This window comes from Pteropus vampyrus, unplaced genomic scaffold, assembly GCF_000151845.1.
Source record: "Pteropus vampyrus isolate Shadow unplaced genomic scaffold, Pvam_2.0 Scaffold3, whole genome shotgun sequence".
Classification (NCBI taxonomy): Eukaryota; Metazoa; Chordata; class Mammalia; order Chiroptera; family Pteropodidae; genus Pteropus; species Pteropus vampyrus.
The window spans coordinates 14,265,012-14,280,878 of NW_011888784.1; the positions used below are offsets into that span (position 1 = coordinate 14,265,012).

Consider the following 15,867-nt stretch of genomic DNA (forward strand, 5'->3'; position numbering starts at 1 on the left):
CTTCAAACCCTTGACTCTGTCCAGGGCATTATATGCTCAGGAGGATTTGATGATATTGTGCCAACAGCCATGTAGGGAAATGAACTATTGAACATCCAGCCACAAGGCCGTGTGGGATGAGTGCCCTACCACTGCTTCAAGATACAGCTGAGAATTGCAGGAAAGAGGAAAGGGGCTACTTCCAACCAGGGAGCCCAGGGAAGACACCCCAAAGGAAAAATGTCTTTGACCTGGGCCATAGCAGTGAGCTTGTGAAGAAGGGAGGGAGTAGTGGGATGTGGGAGGAGACTAGAAGCCTGGTCCTCTAACTGGCATTAAGATTCTCTGGGCCTCTCCTGCCAGAAAGCCTGTCAGAAATAGGATTGTTTGCTCCCATTCTGCCTGAAGCAGAACCTCCAGCTCTCACCAGTGAATGTCTTACATGTGTTCATCATTCAATGAGCTCTAGGGTCTTGTGCTGTAGGGCTGCCATTGCCTCATCTCACCTGGTCCAGCTGCTGGGCCTGGGGTCTGGGAGGAGCCTGAGCTGGTCCATGCTGAGATCCGAGGCAGCCAGCTTCTGCACCAAAAGTTAACAGCTTTGTAGAGAAAACAGCTCTTCAGCTCCTACGTATAGCCCTCTCTTACCTGAGAACCATGAATACTATATGCCTAGGGGGCAAATTGGGCAGACAGGAGACACAGCCTTGAACTTCAAATCCCTCCCCTTTGATACAGCTTTATCACTGAACCAGCACATTGAGCCTGATGAGGAAGATGTGTCCCCTAGAAATGGGCTCTCCACTATACATAAGGCATTCGTTCATGTTTTCTTTCATTCATTCGCTCGTTGGCAAAAGTTTAATGAATGCCTCTCACAGTTAGTCTGTGGTGGTTGAGGAAGAAGGCAAGGCAGGTTTGGGATCAAGGTCGAAAAGTTTTGAGACAGGCTAAGGAGCTGGGATTTTACTCTGAAGATTTTTGAACAAGAAAGTGCCCCTAAGAGGTGATTTGGGCAGATTTATCCAATGACCATGACCAGGATGGATGGGGTGGTGAGAAGTGGGGGCAGAGAAACCAGCTACAACCTCTGGCAATTGTCCAGGCTTGAACCACTGAAGCTGAAAACAAGCCTTGGTAGGGGAATTCATTCAGTCAGTGTTCACTGACTAGGAACATGGTAGGTGCTAGAAAGACAAGAGTCCATAAGGCAGCCTCTAGGTCTGAGAGGCCCTCAGGACATGAAGATGGATCCACAATCAGATCACCCCTCCAAACTGCAGAGTGCTAGAGAAGGGGTCTCCCACAAAGGTTGAGGCTTCAAAGGTGAGAGCCTCCCCCATCTGGGACTCCAGAGGGTCCTGGAAAAGAATGTGGAGGCAGGAGAGCACTCCATGTGCAAAGGCCTGGAGGTGAAAAAAGGTTTAGAAAATTCCAGAAGCAAGAGCCTTCAATGATGCTGGACCACAGGGATGTGTGGGGATGAGGAGTGGGGACAAGGAATGAGGGAAGGGAGTGGGTCAGACTGCAGTGCAGGAAGACACTGGGGGGAGTCCCTACAGGAGACTGGGTGCATCAGAGGTGTGTCTGACACCCTCAAAGCACTGAGGTGGGGCATGGGTGTGGGGAGGCTACAGGCAGCGCTGCCCATCAGAGGCTGGGGAGAAGTCCTGGTGAAGAGCAACGAAGGACTGACCAGAGCCCAGATGGTGCAGAAGTGATGGAATTCAAGGTCAAAGGGGGACTGAGAGAGGACTGGCTCAGACCTATCAGACCAGGTGACTGGGTGGATTCAAGGAGGAGGGGGCTCAGGCATAGGAAGACAATGTGCAGCTCAGTCTAAGTAGAGATTTGGGTGCAAGGCTCAGGAAGGAGTGTACAGGGTTGGAGACACAGCTCATGGGAGAGGTCATCTCAGGAGCTCTGGAGTGTTCAGGGAAAGAGGACAGAGCCCTGGGGACAGCGAGATTTAAAGGGGCATCTGCCTCTATGCCACTGATGGGTGAGAAGGTACAGAGAGGTGAGAGAAAAGCCACAAGTGCCTTGGCAGTATCTAAAGCTGAAGGACTAATCGGATTATTAAACTTGCTGTACAGTGGTAAGCGGTGTTATCCTGGTGGGGATGGAAGCTCCGTTATAATGGTCAAGTCTTAAATGGTGAGAAAGGGCAGAGGTTTAACCTCTGGCTTAAACTCCCAGGCCTCATGATCATGGAGGTAGTTGAGGGTTGCTATTTTAATGGCTCAAATTTCCTGCCAAGTAGTTGGGGTGGGGGAGTGAGTATTTCAGAGGAGGCTGAATTTGGTTTCAATAATGAAATTAATTTAGTACTTCCAGACAGAGTGAAATGCATACCTCCCTAACAATGAAAACCTGCTGATCTAGACATTCTGATACTGGAGAAATCAGAAGAGGGCCTCACAGCAGGAAGTAATAAAAGACAGTAATGGAGCAGGTTTCTCTCCAAGGCCTGGCAGAGTAGAAGCTCTGGTAGAAACAACTTGAGAGCAGAGGAAAGAAAGATCAGAAACTCCAGGAAGCTTCCTCCCCTAGGGTGACAGAACTTTTCTGTGAATAGAAGCTAAAAGGGCAATTTGGAATCACGATATGGTTGGGAACAAGGCTCCATTATATCTAACCCCATAATGTTCAAAACAACAAAAACCCATCAGTACTAGGCAGACCTCAGGCAATTCAGGATTTTCTATGATGGTCAAGATTTCTAATATAAAAGAGATTCTGTCCTTTTATTTCATTCCTGAATTTGCGTTGTCTCCTGCTAACTCCCATATTCTCCTTTTGGAATCAATAACCAACTCTGGTTCCCATGAGGCTATTGGGAAGATAGTGATTTGGCTCCTTGCTGTCCAAGGTAAACATCAGCTTGGAACAACAATCCAATCACTGTTCCTCCATCTAGGGAGGTTGTATAGGTCAGAAGACAGCAATTGCTTTGGCTGGCACTTGGCATCAATCCAAACTCTGTGCTGTGAACCAAGCAGAGAAATGGGATATCAGGGATACTAGGGAAGGGCAGGTTGGAGATTTTGAAATACTCCTCAGTTCCTCTGGAGCACAGTTCCAAGACTGCCCTTTTGCTTTATATATCACATATTACTACAACATGGTTCAAAGGATGCTCCTTTAGCAGATTACGATCTGTGTGTATAAAATTACAATATAAGTGTATGAATTACAGTGCAGACTGTCAAGTGTACAGCAAGTCTTGTGAACGCTTATGGAACTGAACTACCTGGGTGATTACTGAAGAAGATGCTTCAGGACATCTTGAGTAAACTATCTACAAACACAACTGACAAATTAAAACAATAATCAACCATGAATCCAGTCTCTCCAGGAGGAGGCCTGCTTTCAGGGAACCTTCGGAGCTTGAGTTCTGTGCTGGAAAAGGCTCTAAAAGAGCAAAGTTAGTCCGTTGAATCTGCTCTGGAATCCCACATGCATGAGATCTGAACAAATCCCTGTGTGCCAGTGAAGATAAAGACTCAAATCACTCAGTTCATAAGCAAGAAAATAGTAGTTCAGGATGTCCTGGCTTCTGAGGTTGGGAAGCTCAGAAGCTTACTGCCTCAGTGCATACATGTGCACACATGCCTGAGAAACAAGTTCATATAGACTCAATCATCTAGAACTGCACTGTCCACGTACAAGCACTTGAAATGTGGCTAGTCCACACTGAAATGGGCTCTAAGTGTAAAATGTACTTTATATTGTATGAAATATAATCAGTAATCTTTTATATTGATTATATGTTGAAATATTATTTTGAATATATTGAGTTTAAACATATGTCATTAAAATAAATTTTACCTGTTTCTTTTTACTTTTATTATGTGGCTACTAGAAATTTTTAAATTACAGGCAGGTTGGGTTGCTGTGGTCTTAGGGGAAGGCTCACTGAAGTGGCACCTTGGGGATGGTGGTGGAGGAAGATAATCGCAGTACCAAGCTGCTGGCTGGAGAGACCCTGAGTCTGGAAGAGCAGTTGCAAGGATAGACTGAAGTGATGCTGATGAAGTCCTCAGGTGGGACGAGCCTGCCTTCCATCTGCCATCACGGATGTGGCTTCTTTGGTGTTTCTGACTTCTACTATCTAGATCCACCTGTTATTTGGTGTTTCCTGTTTTGTTGTTTTTGTGCTTGGCTGACTAGCCTAGAATTTTTGGCTCCAATAAATGGACCACTGAGCCATAGCTAAGATTCTATGAAATTTGCAGCAATCTAGTAAAAGCTCGATGTAGAGCTGTGAGCTGGTGGAAACACCTCTTCGCACTAAAGAAGCCAAAAACATACTTCATGACCATGACCATTTCTCTTGCTGAGGTTGCTTGGGTGGGACAGCAAGTCCACAAAATTCTCCTCACCTGATAGTGACTTTCATACTCTTGCTTCCTGGACTAAACCAACATGGAATCATTTTGAAATACACTGGAATGGCCAAAAGGGAGGTAAACAAGCTTCTCGAACAAAAAAAATAACACAACCGCTTTATTCAGTGATTAATGGCATATATATTGCCCTTGGGAAGTTTCTATTATGCTATCTGGACACTAAAATGTAGAAGTAGCTCTTTGTTCTTTCTCCTGCCCTTAGTTACTAGAAATTCCCTTGCCAGGTAAGGTTCTATGCATAGTGTCTTCATGTCAAGTGTAGCTGGGTACATTCTCATCAGTTGCCCTTCTTTATTTGGACAACTCATTCCTAAATACAACTTATTTGGATTTTTTTTTCACCCGGGTTTAATTGGTTTCCTTGTAGGTACCTCTCTTTAAGTATTATAGTGGTGAACTTCACTCTTTAATAATTAACAGTGGCCTTGGATATTGCTCAAGTTGATGTTTGCTTTCGCTAAATACAAGGTATAATGGTTACAGGAAGTTGGTTCTACTATCTGCTTCCAGTCTGCTTAAAAAATCGTCTGGCTTCATGAATACAGACACCAAGTTTACCACTTCTGATGAAGAGACCAGTTAAGATTCATTCCTCATTGTTTCTTTACCATGGGAGAAGATTCCTCATGGAATAAATTGAAACTAATTCTTTGCCCTAGTATGTTGGTTTCTCCCTTATGCAAAATTGAGCAATCTGTAGGAAACACCGATCCTTCCTCCAAAATGGGAACCTGACAGGCTCAGAGCTCTCGTCCCCTTGCACTTATGGACTTCAAGTTAGCAAACCCTTAAAGGCTTTTTAATAGCAAATTTACGAAAGCTTGGATTTAGGATTTTTAGCATACTTTTAAATTCAGATTTTCAGCTGACTGAAACTAAAGTACATAAGAGGTTAAGACTCCTGTCTGTGACCTTCACTCCAAGACCAGCCAATAAAGAACAAGTCTTCCTGTGTTTATTCAAGATTCAGCAGAAAATAATCTTATCCTACCAATTTTCAAGACCAGAATAAGCCTTTAAAGATAAGCCTCAAGACTCTCATTTTATGGTAATGTTGGCTGCTTTTGTCATAGATTTGGCCTAGGAGGTAATGACTACGCTGGTGTCTGACTTTTTTCCTAACTATTTCTCTGAAGAATATAAGGGCTGTTAGTGAGAGCAGACTTGTGGAGATGACAGATGGCCTTGGGTCCGTAGAGATTTTGTAACTCTTAGAAAGCACCTTAGAATCATTCTGTCTCCCAGTAGCTAGAAGTTTAGAGTTGTTGAAATCTGTAGTAATGAACTTGAGGGCCGAAACTGTGACATATTTGGGAACAATCAGTAAACTCTGATCAACTAGCTGTAATATAGTTTTGTGTATTACGCTACTGCTGTAAAACCTGGACCTTGTGGTATATGTCCCGAAATGAGTGGTTTTCTCCCTTTCAATATTGCTGTAAACAGTGGCACCCAAGTAGCATATATTTGATCTTTTTAAATGTTTCCTATGAAAACTACAAACTACCTTAATTTACACGTGTTTCCTCACTGTAAACAAGCCTGTCTTCTTATCCAGATATTTTTGTGTATACGTGTTCTACCAATTTAACTACCTTTGTGGTTTTAATCCTGTATTATGTCTTCTACTTTGTTTTGTGACAAGGGGAAAAATAAAAGCTGGAATCCCTGAAAACAAAATTTTTAATTCTATATGTAGCTCTCATATTTCTATTGGATTAGAAATACTGGATAGTGCTGGTCTAGAAACGTCCATATAGGCAAAATATCACTTAATTCCTTTGGAAGCAAGATGTCATTTTAGATAATGGCATAAACTCCTCCCTTCTTTCAGTAGATTATGTACATTCAGTTGCCAATTTGCCAGGTGACTCCATGTTCCAACAGGGTCAGGGAAAACCACTCTCACACCGGTCTTCACTCTTATCCTCTCTCCACCCAACTCCCAAGTTCCAGTTTTTGTGACTACTTCCCAAACTTCAGCTGACACACCCGACATTCTGTATCTAGCACGTTCTTCCTTCTGCTCCCACTACTCATTCTCCTAGGGGGGATATCCTTTAACTCTCATGACTCATTTATGTCATATTACACACAAATTCAGATGATTCAGAACTCTACTTTTCAGCCCATACATCAGATTAAATGTCAAGATATTCTACTTTAAGTCAAACTCTGAGAAAAAATCTATGTACTTTTAAAGAATAAATGGAACGACAGAATGAAGTTCAAACTCCCAACTGCCTGCCAAATTCCTAAAATGGTTGGTGTATACTGGGAACAAAGGGTCGAGACCACACTTTGTGTGGTCTATTTACAAAAACTGTTAAAATAGCAATTGAGTAATCTGGCTTTTTTCCTCTCTGTATTTTCTATGTCCTTCCTCTGAAGAGGATAATAAATAATGAAATGTCCCAAAGAGGGACATATGAAAAGAGAAGGCCCAAAATAACATAAAATTAGGCAAGTTTGGTTCATAAAAAAAAGAACAGAGGTTCTTAATCTGGAATACATGGATGCAGGTGTGAATCCCTGGAAGTATGGGGCAAGGTTCTGAGAGTGTGTGCGTATGTAACGATTTTGAGAAAAGAATCTATAACTTTCATTAGATTTCGAATGGTCTGTGACCCAAATTAATACTGCTGATACAGGACTTAAAAATGAAACTCAATGAAATTATGAGGTAAATACCAATTATCCATTTACATGTTAAATATTTTAAGACATCAATGATTATATGCTTGTAGTTATTAAGTCCATTACAATGCACATTTGTTCACTTTGTGTATCTTCACAGTATGATCCTCACCACAACTTGCAAAGTGTAACCATTCAGTGCCTTCTGCTTCCTTCTGTTCCGTTTTTCCATTACAATTCTTCCAGCATAATTTTTTGATAGCAAGCGTATGACTTTGGCTAAAACAAAGATAGAGAAATCATGAAATGAACATATGCTATGACAAAATATTTTAATGGGTGTTTACCTACATATTAACTAGTATACTCTTACTATTGATGTTAATATAAATGGAAGTCAAAACCTAAAAATCAAAATTTATAGGCTTTAAAATACCATCAATAATATTTTAACAATTTTATTCTAACCTTGAAAACATCTTTTACTTAAAACTGTCAATATTTAATTTATTGACCAAGGATACCACCAAAAAGAGCAAGAGACACTTTCCATCAAATTTTGTTTTAATGATTAGTGGAATTCATTTTATGGCTATTAAAATCAGCCTTTCTGATAACTACTAAATGTGTTTAAGAATTCCAACTCTGCAACATATTCTAGATTATTTTATTCTTCTCACATCCCTATAAAATGGATGGCCTCTTACATTTTTACTTCTGGGAAAAGAAAGACAGTGAAAGATTTAATAAACTGCCCAGTGAAAGAACCCTGGTCACCAGTGTGATCTTCAACTACATAACCTTGGGCAAGATACTCATATTAATGCTCATGCTCAGACCGATAGCAGACATACAATGCTCCCCAAAACAGATTGTTAAATAAATATGAAAATATAATATCTTCTATAAATTTAACCTGAAAATTAGACCTCCAAACCAAAAAGGAATAAAGTGAAAAACTTAGATTTTAAGACAATAAAGACTGAAAACAGTGCCAGAGCACACAAATTATACTTTCAAATGGTGAGAGTCCCTGTCACCAGATGAGCTCTCAGGATCAAAAGGTAGGAATAAAGTATAACCTTGAAGGAATGAAACACACTTTAAAATCAGTACACCAGAACCTATGCAACCAAATGACTGAGCCCTTGCAAGTGGCCCCTCTGGGAAGTAATACACATTTCCACAGTATTGTTGTGCCTCAATGCTTCCCGAAATTCTTCTACTGGAAATGCTGTCAGAGTACTCTGACAGCTCATCTTCCTGTGAGGATGAATCTGATTACTGAAAGCAGTCAAAAGTCATTTGGAGATGAGCTTTATCAGTAAAATGAATGCTGAGCTTTAAAAAAAAAAGCAATCAAAATGAGTAAAAGTATAAAAGGTATTACAACTGGTTTTCTTATATCTAGTAAGCTAGTTCTGGACACAAGTGATAAAGAGAAGTTCCAAAAATATTTTAAGTGACACCACTATCACTGGAATGTGTTACTGATCAATATTAAAGTTCTCTTATTTCATTAGAAGAATGATTTGAAGTAGTGACACCACTGAAATATATATACATATGTATACATATAAAAATATCTAGCTATCAATATTTAAATCCAGAATATTAATGCATCACATTTAGAAGACAGAGAATGGGGGGAACCAACCTAAAAGGCAGTGTTTGCTTATTAATTACCTTTGTATCTCATAACAAGCAAAAAGTTCACTTGAAAGGTACTTCAAATTTGGTAACTGGAATATCAGCAATCTAAATAATGTAATTTGTTAAGTCGGGAATTAGTTCTTACAAATCCAAAATCACAATAATGAATATAAAAAAAAAAAATGAAAAACTCAAATTCTGTACATGACCCCCGCCTGTGCTTTCTAAGAGGCTTCCTGCCAGTTGTCCTACATTGGGCCATGGACGTGATCTGGGTATCAGACGACGGCAGAGGGAACACTGCCGTGGGCAAGCAAGGTGAAAGGAAGGGAAAGAAAAGGGAGGTGAGCCCAGGAAGAGAGGAAATTTCAAGTGCCTGGAATGCGGAATTCATTGGAGTACTTCCCTCTTTAGTAAGCCAACGGTATGAACTAGTCCAACTGCTAAGCTCACCATCAGAGAGGTGGGAGAAGCCATGAGGACAAGAGTAACAAAGGTGGTCTCATTTAACAAATACAATTATAATGAGCACTTAACATGCTTTGTAGATAAGATAGCTCCTCTAGATGAAAACTCTTATAAAGACATGTGCTCATAATAGATGGATATTGAGATGATTACTTCATAAGTTGCATAAATGTTTAATCACTATGTTGTATACCTGAAACTACTATAATATTGTATGTCAACTATAATTGAAAAGTAAAAATAAAAATAGAAGAGATGTACTCACAAATCTCCCTCTTTCAAGCCAATCACCTCATTATGATACTGTCATTTGAAATTGTATTTGAAATCATATTCTGAATAGTGCAGATACATGAAAGTTAAAGAATCCTAAGAAAACCTAATATAGAATGATGTTAGTGACCTTTTTGGAAAGTTTAGACATTTTTAAAGAATAATGGGTTAAAAGTAGATTAAAAAATGATCCCTCCTGTCTAGGCAGGTCGGAGTGAAAAGGAGGTTGCAAATGGCAGGTACTCTAAGTCAGCTCAGGTGACAAAGGCCTGTGCCCAGGGTGTAAGGCTCAGGGACAGAGTTACTGTGCTTGGAAGCCAGTCATGGGGCTTTGAGGGGCACTCAACAGTTTGCTCCATTACAGGACCTGAGCTAAAGTGTTCAAATGCAAGATGTAGCCACCAAAACATATAGTATTTCAAAAAAATCACTAAACATTTTGAATAAAACTTTATTAAGAATCTATTATAGTCAAATTCTAAAACACATTAGGAAAATCACTTTTATCTCAAATGTGTTATCTATAAAGACAACATTATGCAAACAAGCAATATAGTCAAGCAAACTTTTAAAAACCAAGTGTAATATAGTAACAAACATTAATTTGAAGATATTAGCATAGAATAGAGGAACCATTTAGTGGTGAGCACCATGAATAAAGATTTGTGTCTCTCCCCATACAACTGTGGCATAAAATTTGCTACCAAAGACTCCATGATTTCTATCTAGTCTGAAAGAAGTAGAAATAGAATATACCTTTGACTTGTTTCTACACAGTGGGTCCAGTCGTTTACTTCTGGAACTTGATCAGTCTTTTTCCAGGTATATAAACAAATCTTTCCACACTCTAATCCTACTGCAACAACATATCTGTTTTTAAGAGGGGGAAGAAAGTGATTAATTTAGCATGAATTTGTGTTATCTCCATCATCACTCTAAAGTAGTTCTTTACAGTGTTCTCAACTGTTCCATGCTTACAAAGGACTCTGTTTAAAAGCACCAGCCCAGTGCACTGGGTTGCACTGCTATCCTGTGCCCTTAAGGAGCATTCTCTCCGTCGATGGTACACACAGTTTTACTTCTGTCCTCCACTGGCAAAACCAATGTTTCTGTGGCTGGCTGTAAGGGCCCTCATTCTGCTGAAGACACTTGGTACAGAGAAAGCGCCACAGTCCTGAATTTGGTGAAATAAGAACATTTGAGCCACACTCCCAATCTCTCTTTTGCCACTCTAAATATCACTGAATTCTATCAATTTATGAGAAACATAAGCATTATGAAAAAAATAATAGCTTGGAAGCTAAAAGAACCCATGAGTGTAAGTATAAAAGGGCTATATATTGAGAAACCAAGTGATCTTCTTAAAGAAAACATATAATGAAGCCCCCCACACAGAGACTGACCGTTGGGAGAGGTTAAGCACTGGGCAGACGCTGACAGCTGTCACAGACCCACCCACGTCCAGGACAGAGGAGCAGGGGCCGATGCTGTGCTCGATGGAGTCATCACTGGAGTCACACTCACCCCAGACAACCACCTAATACAGACAGATCAAACTCTGTAAAGCTTTCCCTTTGTAAGATTTCTGGCAATGCGCTGGAGTTTCAATGACATAGATAACGTAAAATACTTGCTCTGGCATTTAAATAAATGTATCATTTGTGTTCCAGAATTTCAGAGCATATTTCAAGGATCACAGAGAAGCCAGAGTGTAGCCAACACAGTCACTGAAACTTCAACTACCTAAGTGTGCCATCCAAAGATGGAGACCAGGAGGCACCTGGCATGCCCTTTACACTCAAGAAATCAGTTCTGATCCAGTGAGACTCTACTGATCATGTCCTCACTGAGGGGCTCATGCACCTGTCATGTATGGGGACAATGCCCTGGCTCTTCCTCTACACTACCCACTGCTTAGGGTATCAGCTCAACTGTCAGGAGGCCCTAACCTTGAAGATACCCTGTATAGGAAATGATGCTTCCCTGGAAGTTCATGCCTCAATGGGGTCTGACTGGTCACAAAGACACAGAAAGGAAAGTGAAGCAGACAGGAAAATGCAGGACCAAAGCAAGATTCTGAGCAGAAGGCTCTGCCCAAGGAAGCAGAAATGCGTTTATGAGAATGTGCAGTAGAAGATGCTTTGTCTGTTTCAGCCCTGATGTGTCTCCGAGAGCCACAGCTGGACCATCTGCTACTGGGCATGACTGCAGAGAGCACAAGCAGTCCTACTTTCTCAGCAGCTAGCACAGTGCAGACAAATAAATGCTGGAGAAGAATTAAACAGGCAAGTGAACAGAAGTGAAGGTCCAAAAGGAAGAGTTTTAGAGGCTGACATTTCAGTGTCTTACTGCATGACAACATGGCTATGCTAGCCCTCTGCCTCAGTAAACTGTACCATGACTAGGAGAGGGCAGGGAGAGAAAAGGAAAATGCTCAACTGTCTTAACACCTCTGGTCTGCAGGACAGGCAGAAAAAGAAAAGAAAGAGTATGAACACAGAGGAAAGACCAGAAGCCAGGTGAACATTTCCCAGAAAACAAGGGCGAGTGTCATGGTCAAAAACTACTGCTAGCTAACTTGTTCTGTTTTTTTCAAAGCTTCGATCTCATACACACGCCCCACTCTCACCACTGAATGAAAAGGTAATAAGCATTCATGACAGAAAAAAAATTTTAATTCATAAAAGTAAAAATAAGTGGAAAGTGTTTTTCTCCTTATGCCCCTGTTCCCTGCTTCTGCTCTCCTAATCTCTTATTCTTGATCCATTTGTTACTACTTTTTTCATTCTGGGACCATCTAATGCAGGTCATGTTCATATTTGATATTTCAGAGAAATGTACTTAAAGAATTCAACAAGTAAGAAAATACCTTTTTATGTATGCTTATGAAAAACGCAAACGAGAATACATAAATCAGTTTTTAAAAGTTGTATCAGAAAGTCAGGATTATATGTTTTCTATCCAAACATACCTGTAACAATATTATTTTACACCTGGAAAAATAGTTGAGTTAAAAATATTACCTTTTTGTCTCGACTTCCAGTGAAGAAAAACTTGCTATCAGGACTCCAATCACAAGACCAAATAATTCTACTGTGCACAGCAGTGACTTTGTTAGTGAAGGCAAAGAGACTGAAAATTGGATCTGAAAGAAACACATATGCACTACTCACAAAGCAGAGAAAGCTATTTTTTACTTGTTAGAAAGCTATGCTGAAGTACCATATACATCATGTAATTTAGTATTCAATTTATATATGCTGACTTTTGCAACAGACCAAAGCTAGGCAGTTGACCTCTCATCAGAAGACTATGGGCATACAGTTATCTTTCTAGAAAGGAATAATTTTATATTGACTAGTCCCTCTTTAGTGACTGATGACAAACATCTTCCATGCTGATAGAAGAGGCCTGAAGCAATTTAACCTTACTCAGAAAGTAGCCAGATTTGCATATTAAGATATGGAAAAAAGATTAATGCACCCTTGAATAATGTTAAAAAAATAAACCCAAACTTAAAAAAATATCTTTTCCTTTGTAAGATTTAAATGTAACTTCTAGTCCTTATATGGAGTAAACTCTAAAATACATAACTGCTTACGAGGAAGGAAGTAGAAGGTATTTACTAATTCTTAATTTGCAAAAATACAGCTAATTAATGGATATGTTATTAGTATCATTTTAACTTTTTTAAAAGTAGGAGTTGCATGTTAGGAAATCACTAGTTGCAAAAGAAATCAGTCTGTTCTAACACATGCTGCTTAGTATGTGTCATAGGCCCTGGTATTCTATAAAGGACAAGAAACTTAAGGGACTAGAAATATCACAAGATGAATTCAATGGAAAAAATAAAAATATGAGTAAATAACACTCTAGATTTTACCCAAAGAATCTGGGGGAACAGGAATGACTACTATGAAAAAAAACCACTTTTTCCCTTTTATTTATTTTTTTCTTTCAATTTGTTAGGCTCAGAGTAGAAAGGTAGGTAGATGTGTTAATATCTTGCCCAGGGGTCATGTTATTCACAGATGGATGCCTAAAACACCATTCCCAATTATCGAAGTGACAGGGATGGGTAGGAAAAGGATAAAGATAATGGTTCTTCTAAGTTTCATAATTTAATTATATCTTCATTATTCCTGTCCCATAATATCCTAGCTCAGAATATGGTGGCATTCTATAACCATCTGCAAAATCTAGATTTTCTGTATACAGATTTTTATATTTCTTTAACTCAAATGTCTGAACACATGCCATCCTAACTACATAAGTGCAAGGAAGTCAACCCAAAGGTCACCTGCGTTTAAATCTTAAGAGGTTGAGTCTTCCTCCGTTATAAGAGGATTTTGAAAGACTTCACAACAGTGAGACTCTGCTCTTCACCCTGGTATCATTTGTTTCTCTTCACCCAACAGCTGCCCAAGGTGGATAAAACAGAAATCTGTTTCACTACCAATCCTCCCAATCAGAAGCTGTTTTTACCTAACTCAGGTGAGATTGTATCCTGCCTCTTCCACAGTGACCAGGTTCGATCTCTGGAAACAGCTAGTAAGAACTTGTCATTAGGTGAGAAGGCCATCTGTGTGACAGTCAAACTGTGGAAAACTAAATTCTGCACCTGTTTCCAAGATGCAGTGTTCCAAAGGATGATAGCTGCATGCTCTTTCTTAGCTGCCTGTAGAACAGAGATAAAACAATGATGAAACAATTTAAATAGAAATAAACTGAAAACATTTAAAAAATAATATATTGTCTCTATAGGTATATTTTATGTATCTGTGTAAGTGCAAAAAAAAAATTTCTGAGAAGATAACATACCACAACTAGGTGTACAGTCTTTAGGAAGACAAAGATTGGGATTAAAAAAGATGAATCATCAGAGATTAATGCTGTACTCATAATGTTTCAATATTTTTACAAGAATACATTTGTGTATTAATTGTGTAATTAACACTTTAGAGACTTCACTTCTAGTCAATATGGAGTATCATGTGAAAACACTAAAAATCCAAAGTACATGAAAATGATGGCACTCCAAAATATGAGATATCTGGCAACAAAGAATACTGATCTCTGAGAGACAAAAATGAATCACAGAATGGTTAAAAAAAAAGAATATCACTGAGCTCAATGACAAATCCAAGCAGTTAAATACAGGTGTAACGAGAGTCTCCATAAAGGGTGAGAAAGAAAATACTTAAAAAGATAATGGCTTGAAATTTTCCAAATTTGATGAAAACAATAAACCTACAGATCCAAATTCAATAAAACCCAAGCACAAGAAACATGAAGAAAACCATACCAACAATATTCAAATTGTTTAAAACCAACAATAAATATACAATTGTAATTAAAGGAAAAAAAACCATTACTGAGCAACAAAGAAAAATTACAGCTGTCTTATGAGAAACAATGCAAGTCAAAAGAAAATGGCTGAAAGGAAAACCAACAATTCTTTACACACCAGAAATATCAGTCAAAAATGAAGAAGAAATGGATTTTTTTCAGACAGGTAAAAGCTGAAAAAATTCATGACCAGCAGAACTGCATTACAAAGATATTAAAGAATACGCTTCAGGCAGAAAGAAAATGATATCTAATGGAAAATTTTTTATTATTTAAATCTCTATAACAGCTAATTGGTCAAAGCAAAAAATAATAATATATTGTGGGATTTCTAAGAATAAGTAAAATGTATAACAATACCACAAAGTAGGGGGAAACAAAAGTATACTTCTATGAAGTTCTTAACTTGTACATGAAATAGTGCAATTTTGCTCAAAGGCAGACTGTAGTATATTAGAGAACTATACTATAAAATGTAAAACAGCTAATGAAATAATACAACAAAAATTTATATCTAACCAAAAAGAAGATGGACATAAGATGGAGTAATAAAATGGACATAAAATGGACATAAAAAGTAATCAATTAATCCAAAATAAGTAAAATGGAACAAAAAACAAATGAATCAAGAAGTAAACACATAGCAAGACAGATTTAAATCTAACCATTTCATTTATTACATTAAGTGCAAATAGTCTAATAAACTCTCCTATTAAAATGAAAATTTATCAAGATGAGTAAAAAAGATCCAACTATAGGCTGCCCCCAAAAAAACCCACTCAAAATAAAACTAATAACTTAAAAGTAAAATGATGGAAAAGATATATAATTAAAGCACTACTCAAAAGAAAGCTGGAATGGTTATCTTAATATCACACAAAGTAGATGATTTCAGAGCATAAAATTTTACCAGAAATAAAGAGGGTCATTTCAACGATAAACTAGTAACCAAGAGGACATAATAACAATAATAAATGTTTTAACAATAGAGCTTCAAAATACATAAAGCAAAAACTGAACTGTAAGGATTAAAAAATAAGTCAACAATAATAGTCAGATATTTCAAAATGCCACTCTCAAAAAAACGAAAAGGATA

The 15,867-nt window shown here is 38.6% G+C and overlaps 1 protein-coding gene and 1 pseudogene across 3 annotated transcripts in view; one reads left to right on the plus strand and one right to left on the minus strand.

The window, feature by feature from the left end:
• The first annotated feature begins 3,644 nt into the window (after window positions 1-3,644).
• Window positions 3,645-4,478, plus strand: LOC111740922 (annotated as a pseudogene).
• Window positions 4,479-6,056: 1,578 nt separating this feature from the next.
• ELP2 (elongator acetyltransferase complex subunit 2) overlaps window positions 6,057-15,867 on the minus strand; it is a 37,326-nt gene continuing 27,515 nt past the window's right edge. The window contains exons 18-22 of one of the 3 annotated variants that reach the window (XM_011361465.2): window positions 13,908-14,100; window positions 12,446-12,567; window positions 10,826-10,959; window positions 10,179-10,292; window positions 6,057-7,307 (exon numbers count right to left, since the gene is read on the minus strand). In XM_011361465.2, the coding sequence (XP_011359767.1) occupies window positions 7,151-7,307; window positions 10,179-10,292; window positions 10,826-10,959; window positions 12,446-12,567; window positions 13,908-14,100 (720 nt within the window). In that variant the 3' untranslated portion in view covers window positions 6,057-7,150. The remainder of the gene's footprint in view (window positions 7,308-10,178; window positions 10,293-10,825; window positions 10,960-12,445; window positions 12,568-13,907; window positions 14,101-15,867) is intronic. The other 2 variants (XM_023531568.1, XR_002780808.1) reach the window with 2 other exon arrangements.